General features: G+C 64.3%; 1 protein-coding gene across 2 annotated transcripts; it reads right to left on the reverse strand.

The window, feature by feature from the left end:
* Positions 1–2421: 2421 nt before the first annotated feature.
* Positions 2422–11492, reverse strand: CBFA2T3 (CBFA2/RUNX1 partner transcriptional co-repressor 3). 2 transcript variants are annotated; one of them, XM_075714848.1, is made up of 11 exons: positions 11357–11492; positions 9826–9903; positions 8602–8843; positions 8098–8187; positions 5412–5593; positions 5045–5301; positions 4831–4916; positions 4359–4554; positions 4140–4208; positions 3732–3922; positions 2422–2721 (listed from the first exon to the last, which is right to left on the reverse strand). In XM_075714848.1, exons 1-11 carry the CDS (start codon positions 11475–11477, stop codon positions 2422–2424), a joined length of 1812 nt encoding a protein of 603 aa, XP_075570963.1. In that variant the 5' UTR covers positions 11478–11492. The 2 variants fall into 2 exon arrangements, with proteins under 2 accessions (XP_075570963.1, XP_075570964.1); XM_075714849.1 differs by lacking the exon at positions 9826–9903 and having other exon boundaries at positions 11357–11477.
* Positions 11493–13881: the final 2389 nt, after the last annotated feature.

The raw sequence follows: 13881 nt of genomic DNA on the forward strand, positions 1-13881 counted from the left end.
ACACCATAAATAAAGTGAACAGTCACTCGAGGGGCGCCTGGCAAATCTCCCAGGCTCGGGGTGCACAGGAACCCCCTGGGGGGATGCACTGAGGTCTTGGGGTGCACAGAAACACCCCCCTGGGGGGATGCACCGAAGCCTTAGGGTGCAAAAACCCCCCGGGGGCATGCACCAAGGTGTCAGGGTGCACAGGAACCCCCTGGGGGGATGCACTGAGGTCTTGGGGTGCACAGGAACCCCCCTGGGTGGATGCACCAAGGTCTCAGGGTGCACAGGAACCCCCCGGGGGGATGCACTGAGGTCTTGGGGTGCACAGGACCCCCCCTGGGTGGATGCACCAAGGTCTCAGGGTGCACAGGAACCCCCCGGGGGGATGCACTGAGGTCTTGGGGTGCACAGGACCCCCCCTGGGTGGATGCACCAAGGTCTCAGGGTGCACAGGAACCCCCCGGGGGGATGCACTGAGGTCTTGGGGTGCACAGGACCCCCCCCGGGGGGATGCACCAAGCTCTCAGGGTGCACAGAAACCCCCCGGGGGGATGCACCAACATCTGGGGGTGCACCAAATCCCCCCGGGGCAATGCCCCCCCAAGCTCTCAGGGTGCACAGGAACCCCGCGGGGGGATGCACCGAAGCCTTGGAGTGCACCAAACCCCCCCCCGCAGGGGATGCACCGAGGTGCACTCGGGGTGCACAAAGCTGCAGCAAGGCTCGGCACCGGTGGCACGGGGCCGGTAACGTCACCTCGGGGTGCCCCATGCACCAAGCTCTGCTGCAGCGCGGCACGGCACGGCACGGCACGGCACGGCACGGCCGTCGCAGGAGGCAGCTGCGAAGGCAGCGCCAGCAGCCGGGCCCCTGGGTGACCGGCAACACAAGCGCCCCGGCCCCAAGCCCTTCCCTCCTCTTCCTCCCCTACGGAAAACACACAGGATGGTTTTTGCAAATGCGGAAAAACTACAGCTCCTATCGAGCACACGACTTCTGTTTGCCTCCGGCCAGCCTCGCTCCCCCACGCCACAGCCTCCAGCGCGTTCTCATCATCTTTTATTTGGCAAATGTCTCTTATTATTATCACTATCATTATTATTATTATTTTTTGGACCTCTGCAAAACACTATTTACATTCACATTAGCGTACAGCACTCCTGCCCCGTGCGGGGCTTCCCTCCTCGGAGCCGGGGGACTTTCCGTATTGCACTCCCGTCCTCTGCGCTTTGTACAATGATGCGAGAAATACAAAATAATCAACATCGTCCTTGGCTGCCTCCTCGGCCAGGAAGGAGGTTGCGCTCGCTTTCCTTTCCTTTCCTTTTTCCTCTTAAAAATCCTTGCAAAATAAATCCGACGCGGGGTGTAGGGAGCAGCCCGGCAGCGAGGGGCTGGGGGGGGTCCGGCCGCAGGCGGCCCCCGACGGCTTCGGGAAGGGAGAAAACCCAAATCTGTCTTTTAATCTCTTTTTTAATTCTCTTTTTCCAGGGCGGCGGCGGGCAGAGGTAGAGATGTGCCGGCTACGGCTGCGCCCGCCCGGGCGGTTCTCAGCCACCATCTCCCCCTCCCATGCCTCGGGGGCTTGCCTTTTTTAAAAAAAAACCTTTTTTTTTTTTGCTTTATTTTAATAGAAACTCTTTAAAGCCCCGGGGGCGTGTCCATCCATCCTTGCCAGGAAGGGAAGGAAGCAACAACAGAACGAAACGAACTTTGGCAGTGGAGAGACGTTTGGATCTTCCTTGGTTTTGGATTTCCTTTGGAGCAGAGGTGAGTCTGGTCTGTTCTTGGCTAGCTAGCAAGGTAGTTACAGGTGAGCGGCCGGCACGCGGCTTGACTTGGCGTCGTCTGGTTTTTGGATTTTTCTTTTTTTTTTTTTTTTTTTTTTTCCTTTTTTACAATTTCTTACTTAAAGCCAAAGAGTCCGACATTTTCTGTTTTATTTTATTTTTTTTACCAAAAAAAAAAAAAAAGAAAAAAAAAAAGGAAGAGAAAGAGACGAAGAAAAGAAGTTTCTTTCCTCCTGCAAGCGAGCCCCATGGCAGCGCCGATGCGGGTCGGGGCTGGGCTGGCCTCTCCCCACATCACTGCGTGGTGAGGCTGCAGCCAAATCCTTCATTGGGAAAGAAAAAAAGGAAAAAATCCAAAAAAAACCCAACAAAAAAAAAGAACTACAATCCCCCAACTGACAGAAAACCAACCAAAAAAAGCCAAAACAAAGACCGAAGAGAGAACAGAGAAGATCGGTATTTGCCTTAACTCCACTTAAAGCCCAGTTTGAGGATCCGTGAGGATTATTTGTGAGAGCTAGAGAGGTCGTTTCGGAGGTCACAATGAGTCAGGTAGCTGAGGAAATTGCATCGAGTGCAGTCCGTGTCTTTTGGAGAGCGGTGGTAGCAGCGGCGGCGGCGGCGGCGGCAGTCCGAGGGCGGCTCAGCGGGACGCGCTCTCCAGCGGGGCCGGGGTGGCCGGCGTGCCGGCGCGGGACGCGGCTGCCGAGCCCGTCTCGCTGGGGCTGCTGGCGATGGTGGCCACGCCGTCGGGTTGTCCCGGAGCTGGCGGCAGCCCCACGCCGGTGGCGGGGGCGGCGGGGACCGGCAGCCCTTGCAGAGTCTGCCCGCAGACGTGGTGGTGCTTCTCCCAATCCTTGTGCTGGCAGAAGGAGCCGCAGTAGCGGGCGGTGTTGCAGCCGCTGCAGGTCTCGCTTGCTTTGCGCCCGCAGTTCCAGCAGCTCTGTGGGGATGCAAAGCCAAACCTCAGCCCCGGATTGTGCACCCCTATCCTGGACTGTGCACCCCCATCCTGGACTGTGCACCCCTATCCTGGACCACGCATTCCCACCCCAGCCTGTGCTCCCCCATCCTGGACCGTGCATCCCTGTCCTGGAACTTGTACGTCATCCTGGACCATGAACCTGCATCCCAGACCATGCACATCATCGCAGAGCATGCACCTGCACCCTGGACCATGCACCTGCACCCTGGACCATGCACCCGCACCCTGGACCATGAACCTGCATCCTGGACAGCACATATCATCCTGGACCATGCACCCGCATCCCAGACCATGCACCCACATCCCAGACCATGCACCCTCATCCTGGACAGTGCATATCATCCCAGACCATGCACATCACCCTAAACCATGCACCTGCATCCCAGACCATGCACATCATCCCAGACCATGCCCCGCATCCCAGACCATGCACTCGCATCCCAGACCATGCACCTGCATCCTGGACAGTGCATACGATCCCGGACCATGCACCTGCATCCCGGACCGTGTACATCATCCCGGACCATGCACCCGCATCCTGGACAGTGTATATCATCCTGGACCATGCACATCATCCCAGACCACGCACCCACATCCCGGACCATGCACCTGCACCCTGGACAGCGCATATCATCCCAGACCATGCACATCACCCCAAACCATGCACCTGCATCCCAAACCATGCACATCATCCCAGACCACACACCTGCATCCCGGACCATGCACCCGTATCCCGGACCATGCACCCGTATCCCGGACCATGCACCTGCATCCCAGACCATGCACCCCATCCCCAGCTTGGTGCAAGAAATCCCCTCTTCTCCCCACCCTGGGGTGCTGGCACAGCCCCCGCGGTACCCACGCTTGCACGCACAGACGCTGCAAAGCTGACTGCAAAAGGCACAGGTCCCAAACACCCGCGCTGCCACCAAGCCCGGCCCCCCCGGCTCGCCCCTGCCGGCCCCCACCTCGCTGGAGTCCTCCTGCTGATTGATGACGGTCAGGGCGTCCTCCGAAGCCTGGCGCTTGGCCTCGGCCAGGGCTCGCTCCATCTTGGCTCGCTCCGTCGTGATCAGCTCATGGGCTTTCCGCTCGGCGTCCGACACGGCCTTCTGCAGCTCGGACATGGCCTGACGCTTCACCTCGTTCACAGCTTCTTCTGGAAGGAAGGCGGCCGAGCGTGGCACGGGGCGCGCCGGCACCCCAGCCCCGGCTCCGCGCATCCCCCCGCCGCAGCAGCACCACGGGAGCATCCGCAAAGCCACCCCGACCCCTTCCAGCCCCGCCGGCACCCCGATGCGGTGCGGGGAGGGGATGGGGCAGAGACCCTGCGAGCTCGGCACAGCGATGGGCGCCGGTGCCCGCCCCGCACTCACCAGCCTTCCTCCAGATCTCCTCCGGCATGTACCCGGAGAGGGGCCGCGGCGCGAAATCCCGGTGAGCGTCTGCGAAGGAGACGGGGCAACGCCGTTAGGAGACGCCATCCTCTTCGATCCCACCCACCGGCAGCGCCGGACCCCCGGGGGAACAGCACGGGCACCCCGGAGAGGGGCGCAGCCCCCCCGAACGCACCCCGCGGCCCCGGGGGTCAATACCTAACTGGGGTGCCTCGGAGGCGGAGGAGCTGTTGTGGGGGCGGGCGGAGGGGGGGCTGCCTTTCTTCATGTCCTCGGCGTCGCTGTAACGCCGGATCCAGTGGTTGAGCTCCTCGCGGTCGGCCTCCTGGCACCGCCGCAGCACCGTCAGCGACCGGCGCGTCTTCTCCACCATGTCCATGATGCAGTTCAGCAGCTGCGGGGGGACGATGTCAGGGTTGGGGGGGGGGACAATGTCACGGCTGGGGCGGGGGTCTGCTGCAAGAAGCTGAGGAGCTGTGGTGCCCGGCGCTGGGGGAGGATTTGGGCTATGCCAAATGCCAGGCTGTGCCGGGGCCGGTGTGCCAGCCTGGCTGCGGGGAGCTGAGGATGCTCGGGAGAAAAGTGCTGGGGGGGGGGGGGACATGGTGGGGATGGAGGGCAAAGCACGCGTTGCCAGCCCCGCGGGATGGCCAGGGGGGTCACTACGTACGTTGTTGAGGTGTTTCCACTCCTCCGCCCACTCCCGGTCGGTGAGCCGGTGGTCGATCACCTCCTCCTGCCGCGTCCCGTGCACCGCTGCAAGGCAAGCGCGGGGCACGGGGGTCAGCCCCCTGCAGCACCCCTCTCTCCCTGGGTGGGTGGGTGGGGTGGGGGGGTCCCCAGCCCCCTGCTAGCCCCGGTTGCACGGGGATGCCGCAGCTCACCGGCGGGCCGCTGGCGCTCGCGGAGCTCCCGGGGGTCCGGGTGACGGTAGGCGTCGCGGTAGTGGTGCGCCATGGCCATGTCCTCCAGGCGGTAGTGGTGGGGCAGGGGGGGAGCGGCGGGGGGGTGCCCCAGCCCGTTGGGGGGGTGGCTCAGCCCGTTGCTGGGGCTGTAGCGTTGCGCCGGGCTCATGGTGCACGGCCGCTTGCTGAGGTGCTCGGGGTGCAGAGGGTCTCGGTCCAAACCGTTCTCTTTGGTCCTGGGTGGAGGAGAGGAGGTCGGTCCTGCAGCAGCGCCCGCCGCCCCGGCGCAGGGCAGTAGGGATGTACCCCCGAAAAAATACCCCATGTGCACCCGCCCGGCTCGCACCTGTCTGGCGTCCTCCTCTTGCCGCTCTCGCCCACCTCCAGGAGCAGCTCGGAGGAGTCGATGGGAGAAGAGGCGTTGGCGTCCAGCAGCAGCTGCTCGTGCTGGGCCAGGTACTGAGCCGGGGTCTGCTTGGCCATGCGGGCGCAGTGCAGCAGCTCCCGCTGCAGCAGCGGCAGGTTGGCCTGCGAGGGGGGCGAGAGTCCAGTCCACGGCCCCGCAGCCCCCCCGAACCCGGCGCCCGGCTGCTCGGAGCCCCCCGCCCGAGCGCAGCCCCCCCGGCGCAGCACGGCTTTGCCCCCCGGCCCGCCGCGGGTGGGAGGTGCGGGGCAGGCAGCAGCCTCCCCTTTGGGGTCCTGCTCACCTCCCTGGGGACCCTGCTCACTGCAGCGTGCCCAGGCCAGCTGGGCTGCTGGGGGGACACCCGCAGAACGATCGAATGGTTTAGGTTGGGAAAGACCTTTAGGATCATCCAGTCCAACCATTACCCTAGCACTGCCAAGTCCACCACTAAACCAATTAAGGGGAGAGGAATAATTCATTTCATGTTTCCTGGCTTGGTGGCTGGATTATTTTTTAATGAAAGTAAAACTGAGAATCACTAAGGTTGGAAAGGATCTCTAAGACCATCAGCCCAACCATGGTTTAGTCTAGTCTACCCTTGATTGGTTTAGAGTAGACTTGGTAGTGTAGGTTAATGGTTGGACTGGATGATCTTAAAGGTCTTTTCTAACCTAAACGATTCCATGATCCTATGATTCTATGATCAACCCAACACCCCCATGCCTGCTAAACCATGTCCCCAAGTGCCACCTCTGCCCGTTTGTTGAACCCCTCCAGGGATGGGGGTTCCCCCACCTCTCTGGGCAGCCTGTTCCAGTGCTTGACCACTCTTTCTATGAAGAAATTTCTCCCAATATCCAATCTAAACCTCCCCTGGCGCAGCTTGGCCCATTTTCTCTCGTCCTATCGCTTGTTCCTTGGGAGAAGAGACCAAGACCCCCCTCCCTGCCCCCTCCTGTCAGGAGCTGCAGAGAGCACTGCACCCCACAGGGTCCGGCCACGTGCTGGCACGTGCACAGCTTCAACCGAGCCCTCCTGTGTCCTGGCAGGGGTTGCAGAGCATCGTCCCCTGGCCAGGTTGGCCACCTCTGCCACCCCATCCCCGCGGTTTTTGCCCTGCGGACCTGAACCCCCAGCTCAGGGGAACCCCCATCCCTGGAGGTGTTCAAAAAACGGGCAGAGGTGGCACTTGGGGACATGGTTTAGTGGGCATGGGGGTGTTGGGTTGATGGTTGGGCTGATGATCTTAGAGGTCCTGTCCAACCTTAGTGATTCCCAGTTTTACTTTCATTAAAAATAATCCAGCCACCAAGCCAGGAAACATGAAATTATTCCTCTCCCCTTAACTGGTTTAGTGGTGGCCTTGGTAGTGTAGGTTAATGGTTGGACTGGATGATCTGAAAGGTCTTTTCCAACCTCAACGATTCCATGATTCTACGATTCTGTGATCTGGCACCCATGGGGCACGAGGGCCGGCTGTGAACTCCCCACCCACCGCGTTCCCCCCCCGGCAGCGCAGCCCTTAGGAGCACGCGGAGCAGCAAGAATTAAGCAGCAGAGACCCCTTTCTGCCTGGGCGCTCTGGCTGCCAGCTCTGGTTTTCTCGTCAGGCAGCTGATCCGCAGCCAAACGCCCATCTGTCGGACACGTTAGCGTCCGAGCCGGAGATGCGCACTGCGGCGAGCGGGGCCGGACCCTCCCCTTCCCCGGCTGGGGACGGGGGGGAACAACCCCGCAAAAACAAGCAAGCCCCTGAGTCTGGGAAGCACGCCGAGCCCGGCTGGTTGCAGTTAGGATAATGAAAAACATCTGGAGCCTGCGGTGGGAACAGCTGGGAGCGGGGTGCCAGGGCGGCTGGCGGGGCCGCAATGCACTTGGCAGCGGGACAGCGGGGACGGTTCCCAGCCCGCCCCGAGCCGCGGGGCCACCGGCGCCCGCCGGGACCCTGGGAGCCGCGCGGCAGGGGATGCACCGTCCCCCCGCTCCCGCGGACCCCGCGCTCCCCGGCAAAGCTGGACAGGAGGGCGAGGGGACTCCGCCGTCCCCCCGGCTCAGCCCCGGCTGCGTTTCGGCTCTGCCCTCCCCTGCCAGGAGCAAACCGCTCCAGCAGCTTTGCAGGCAGATTCCTGCGGTGAGCACAGACCTCTGCTCCGGAGGGCCGGGGCGGCAGAGGTGGAAAAGGGGCTTTTTTCTCTTTTTTTTTTTGCACTTTTTCGTTATTCCTCTGCTAACGAGGGACAGGCGACGCCAGGCTTAAACATCTGCCAGTGGCGCCGGCACTGCCAGGCGTGCCAGCAGTTGGCGAATCCCTCCGGAGCGGGGTGACAGCGCAGAGTCAGCGCGAAATTAAAAGGCAAATAAAAAAAAAAGGGGATTTTTAATGAATTGCAAATGGTTACCAGCTGGGCCGAACCCCTCGCTTCATTGCAAACAGCCCCAGCCTCGTGTGACTCCACACGTGCGAGAGGCTGAGTGCGCAGGGGGGGATTCGCGTGCCCGGGGGGACGCGGGCAGCCCCACAGGCAGCTGCCAGCCCCGATCCCAAAGCCACCCCCCAAATCCCCCTTTGCCGGCGATGCCGACGCTAATCCCGACGTCCCCGTGGCGCCCGGGCTGGGGCACCCACCTTGAGGAAGGGGATGACGAAGGGTCGCAGAGGGAAGTTGGTGGCTTCCTGCAGCTTGGCGTGAAATTCCTCGATGGTGAGCGTGGAGTTCTGCGGGGACAGCCCGGGCTCAGCGCTGCCGGCCACGGCCCCCCGCCCGCCCCTGCACCCTCCAGGGGGATGCTTTGCTGTTTCTCCCCGGCTTCTGCACCTCTGCCATGCTCAAGGGAAAACCGCGCTCGAGGGAAAACCACGCTCGAGGGAAAACCGCGCTCGAGGCTTTGCTGGCGATGCCAGCAGCGGCGACCCACCCCTGCACCGTGCCCACCCAGGGTGCTGTGCAGATCCTGGGAGATATTGGAAAAACAGCCCCCATTTTTGCAGGATTTAGGTCAACGCAGCATGAACGGGACCCTCTTTTTTTCCCATTTAGCAGCATCTCCATCCCAAAAGGAAAATGCAGGATCCCCAGACTGGGTCTCACCCCACCAGCCCCGGGGCCGACCCCGCGCCCGGCAGACGTACCACGAGCCCCAGGACGAGGGTGCGCACCCGCTCCCCGATCTCGGGGGAGATGTCGTTGCCGAACTGCTGCAGCGTGGTGAGGAAGCGCTTGAGCTTGGAGAGCTGGCGGGCGCCGCAGGCCGGCGGGAGCTGGTGGGTGGAGAGGGAGGCGGTGGAGGAGGTGGCCGGCCCGTTGCTGAACCCGTTGGGGGTGGACGGGGCCCCATTGATGGCGGTCGGCGAGTGGCTGCTCCCGTTCATCACTGCGAGGAGAGAGGGGACGCGAGGTCAGAGCGGGTGGCACCGCAGGGACAAGGCTGGCATGGGGGGACCGGAGCATCCTGCCGGGTACCGCTGGGCCAGCACCCCCCGGGATGCTTTGGGATGCTGCTGCATCCCTGCGGCCGCATCCCGGGCCGGTCCCCGGCGCTGCGGGGAGGGATGGGATGCAGTGCATGCCCCAGCGCAGCAAAGGGCCGATCCTGCTCCTCGACGTTCAAGGCAGCCAAGAGAACGGGCTCCATCCTGCCCTCCTGGGAGCTGCTCAGCACCCCCAAGGAGAAGCCATGAGCCGTTTTCCACGGAGCCCAGCCTGGCTTGCAGCACACCAGCGCCTCTGGCCCTGCTGCCCAGACGGGGAGGTCGGGAGCTGCCCGGAGCACCCCGTGCCAAGGGACCCGAGGGGGGACACCCCTGGGTGCCAACCAGCGGTGTGGCGAATCCCTCGCTCCTGCGCCAGCCCTCCGCGCAGACCGCGCGAGCGCAGGGACCCTTCCGCGACCGGCACGGGCGACGGCACGCATCACCCCGGCTCCCGACCGCGCGCCGCTCCGCGGCACCCGGGCATGCACCGCACCTCTCCGCGGCGTGCCGGGCACCCGGCTCCTGGGATCGCACTAACCTTGCGGTGCCTGCGCTGCCCTGCCTGCTTTGGCGGGCTCCCGCTCGCTCTACGGCCGGGCAGTATCAGCCGCCCGCTAAAGAGGTGCCGAAAATAACCCGGCGGCCACAACTGCTTTTATTCCCGCGACAGGTGCGTTACTAAGTTAGACGCCGCACATGTCCCTTCGGCCGGGCCAGGGCCGGGGTTCGCATCCCCGTGACCCGCCGGGGCAGGGCGAGGGGCTGGCGTGGGGGAGTCCCCCATGGCACCGTGCCCGCCGTGGGACCCTGCGCCTCCCGGGGCGAGGGGCTTGCGGCTGCGGCTCGGGTCTCTCATGAGAGCGGATGTTTCATTTTACTTACAAAGACAGACCATCGACCATTTCAAGCAACCATGAAAACGGCCGCGAGGCAGAAACGTCGGAGGGCCAGCGTCTCGATCTGCAAGCAAAATAAAACACGCTATGATGAGAGAGCAGAGGGGGCAGCTCTCGGCCGGGGGTCCCTGCAGGCAACGCTCCTCGACGGGGACACGTGTGCCGTGGGCGAAGCCGCCCGGACCCAGGCGTGCCAGGGATGGAGCCAGGTCCCTGCATCCCGACGCAGCCGGAGGGAGGGCTCGGGAGACGCTCGGCTGCCTAACACGGTCCCCGCATCTCGGGACCACCCTGCACAGCCCCAGCGCGAGGGGCGGTTTGCAACATTTCCCCGAGACCGAGAACAACCAAAACACCGGCGCGCTCCGGGCCGAGCCGCAGTGGAGGGACTGCCTGCACCCCCGGCCCAGTGTCCCGCACCGAGCCAGACCCAGGATGCCACATCTGCCGCAGGGCTCGGATTAAAAAGCAAAACCCCTCAGAGCGCAGCCGAGCGCAAGCCGATTTCTAATTAGAGAGCATCTGGCCGGGAGGGTGGCGGGGCCATGGCAGGGCGCAGCGGCTGTCGGGGGGCTGCGGCTTGGGGGGGTGGTTTTGGGGTCTTTTAGGGGTGGTTTTTTCATGTTTTTTTCCCCGCTGGGGTTCCTAAGCACGAAGCAGCTACCAGCAACGCCCCTGCGCACACGTGTGCCTGGGATACGTCTCGGAGGAGCTGGAGCAGCCCTCACTGCGGCCACCGCCGCTCCTGCTGGGGGGACCAGCCTCGGCCCCTGCCCGCCCGGATCCTGCCCCGTGTGTGCCTTCTTTGGCCGTGTGCTGGGACGGTGACGCCGGCACAGGACCCGCTCCCTGGTGCAAGCCCCGCAGGCGTGCAACGAGCCCACGTGCCTCCGGTGCAACCAGTGCGTCGGGGCTCCCCCAGTTCACCGATGCTACAGAGACCGAGGACTCAGACCTCGAGTCCTCGCCAAGTCCCCTTGATGCCACCGTGCCATGGGCTGGGCAGGGCAAGGACGTCCCTGCCACCGCGGCTGGCCGTGACGCTCCCCTGCCACCGTCGGCTGCCACACGTTGGACGGGCCGGCAGGTCCCCACGTGCCCGGGACCCCCAACGGGGCCAGCTCCGACCAGCGGGAACTCCCCCAACCTGCAGCATCCCTCATCTGCAGGCGAGAGCGCCCGGCGCTGCGCGCTGCTCTGTGCCACCATTCGGTGACTGTGCGGCAGGACACCAGGACGTCCCCGTCCCCAAGCACCTCGCAGGGCACTGCTGGCGATGGGCAGTGCCGCGGTGCTCCCCGCGGGTACGTGTGGGACCTGGGGCTCAGGCTGCGCAGCCCAAAGCCCCTCTCCAGTGCAAGGATGGGTAATGCCACCCCACGGCATGGTCAGCACCGCGCACGGGGCTGAGGACGCTGCCGGCGCCGGGTGCGGCGTGTGACCCGGAGGCGAAGGGAGCCGGCCAGCCTCCCTGCCTGGCATCCCGTCCGCGTCCCCGCCAGCAGCCCGGTACTCACTGGTGTTTGGCGTGAAGGAGGGGTGGCGCGTGGCTCCCTGCGTGACGGCCGGCGGCGGCGGAGGCATGCTGGGCGGCGTGGACCTGGACTGCGTCTTCACATCGGCCGGCGAGTCGGGCATGGTGGCGGCCCGCGTCTCCGCGTTATCTGCGGGGAAGAGGGCACGGGGTGGTGAGCGGGGTGTGCCGTGCAGCGCAGCGCTTCCCCTCCAAATAAGCGTCAGGTTGGGGGCAGAGGGGACCCTTGGGGACCTCAGGTTGGGGGCAGAGGGGACCCTTGGGGACCTCAGGCTGGCCTGGGAATCTCTGCTCCTGGTGCAGGATGGCAGCAACCCTTGCCCCAGGCAGAGCTCGGGCAGCGGGGACGGTGCCCGGTGTCCTGTGTGCCTGCAGGACAGCAGGAATGGTGCCCTGTGCCCGGCGTGGATGCCCGGACAGGGCAGGGCACGGCTCTTCCCCTGCAGCACCAGCTCTGCCCCACGCACGGGGCACAGCCCAGCCCAGCACAAGAACAGCGCGTGTGTCCCTGCAAAGCCATCGCTGTCACGTCCCGGCACCCTCCGGCCAGCGGTTACCTGCCCACGGCTCGGGAATCCCCGGCTGCCCACTAACCCCTCGCCATCCCCAGCAGCTTTACGCAGGGCTGCCGTAATCCCAGGCAGGGGTTACACGCAGGCTTGTTATCGTGGGCTGGTAAATCATGGGCTCGTTACAGCCGGCGCTTGGTGGCAGCGGCGATGGCAGGACCTGTGCAACCACCACAGCCCCGGGGAGCCCTGCGAGGCGCCGGATCCTGCAAACCAGGGAGCGCTGGGCAACCCCCAGGCATCGCTGGGCAACCCCCAGGCAATGCTGGGCAACCCCCAGGCATCGCTGCTTCCCTCCCACCACGCCGCGCTTGCAACCCCGAAGAACAGCCAGCAGTGGCATCCCCGGGGAAAGCCTGCCAGCACCGTCCCCTCTGGACGGCGGCGGTGGCACGGTCCCAGCGCGAGGTTTCGGCCCCGCGGCTGCCGCGCCGGGCGGTGACAGGAGGCCACAAGTGCAGGCAGCTGCGGTGGTCCATCAATGCGCCCGAGCCTGCGCCGGCAGCGCCGACGGCCCCAGCCAAAGAAGGAAGCGGCCGCCACGGCCATCCCCTGGCCCCGGGGTCCCCGCTGTGCCCCGGCACGCTCCCCGCCAGGCACGGCTGATAAACACTAATCTAATATGCATGCTTAATCCGCTGCAACTGTTGTGAGATTAATTGAACCCTGCAAGAGCACATTGTCCGGCCTAAATAAAACCAGGGCCTCATCCCCAGCAAGATGCTAGCGGGGCTTGTGCCACAGCAGACACCGTGCGCGGAGGACCGGGAGGTGGGAGAGCCAGCGGCAAGGGCCAAACTCCTGGGTGGTCACCGCCGTGGTCCCACAGCATCCTCCCGGATGGCTCTGGCACCATGGGAGCGTCCCCATGCCAGGGGTTTGAGCTTCCTGGGGTGCACTGTAACCCTGCAGATGCCTGGATGTGCATGCTCCGGTTTCCTTTTCCTTATCCCCCTTCTCCCACTCCAGCTTCAGGAGAAACCCCAACGCCAAGCGGCATCCCTCCCCGTAAAACAACAGTTTCTTTACAGGGCCTGCTAAAACAAACGGTGTGTTTTCAAAAAACACCTTTTATTTTCCTTTTCATAGACATGCCCATCTCTGGGCAAGGCTTCTCCAGCCTTCTAGGCTTCCCCTTCAATCAGCGGAGCAGGATCCAGCCCCGAAAGCAGAGGACGAGCTGCAAGCGTGCACAGAGCAAGACCCAGACCGGGTTGGCTGCATCTGCGCAGCCGCAGCGCCTTGATCCACTGGCTGCCCACACGATCCCTCCCTGGCTCGGCATCCCCCGGGCATTGCCCTCCGCCCAGCTCGGCAAAGCACGACTTGCATTGCCTCTGCCTGCCAGCTCCTGCCCGCAGCAGGCAGGGCCAGCACCTCCCCGTGACGCAGGGCTCTTGCGTGGGCACCGCTGCCGTCCCCTCACCTTTCTCACCCCCCTCCAAGCCCAGGGTTTGCACCGCGGCGCGCTGGCTTGCATTGCACACCAAGCGCGGTGCAGCGAGGCATTGCAACACGCTCTTCACGTCTGCAACGCTGCAGCCGCCCACGTGCTCGGCCCAAGGCCCCAGCTCTCCACGCAACAGCCGCCGGGCATGGGGACAAGCCGCAGCAGCATGGGGACGGCGTGGCAGCTTGCCTGGGTAAGTGCAGCTGCACTGGCTGCCTGCGCAGCTCCCAGCACCTAGGGGCTGCGCCGGCGGGTTTGGCTCTGCCGTTGCTTGCAGGGAGGGAGGAGGTTGCAGGCTGCGAGATGTTCGCCCCTGCCTGCATCCCCGGCATGGTCCCTGCCTGCATCCTCGTCCCTGCCTGCATCCCTGGCACGGTCCCTGCCTGCATCCTCGTCCCTGCCTGCATCCCTGGCATGGTCCCTGCTTGCATCCTCGTCCCTGCCTGCATCCCTGGCACGGTCCCTGCCTGCATCCTCGTCCCTGCCTGC

The sequence above is a fragment of the Pelecanus crispus genome, chromosome 8 (assembly GCF_030463565.1).
Source record: "Pelecanus crispus isolate bPelCri1 chromosome 8, bPelCri1.pri, whole genome shotgun sequence".
Taxonomy (NCBI): Eukaryota; Metazoa; Chordata; class Aves; order Pelecaniformes; family Pelecanidae; genus Pelecanus; species Pelecanus crispus.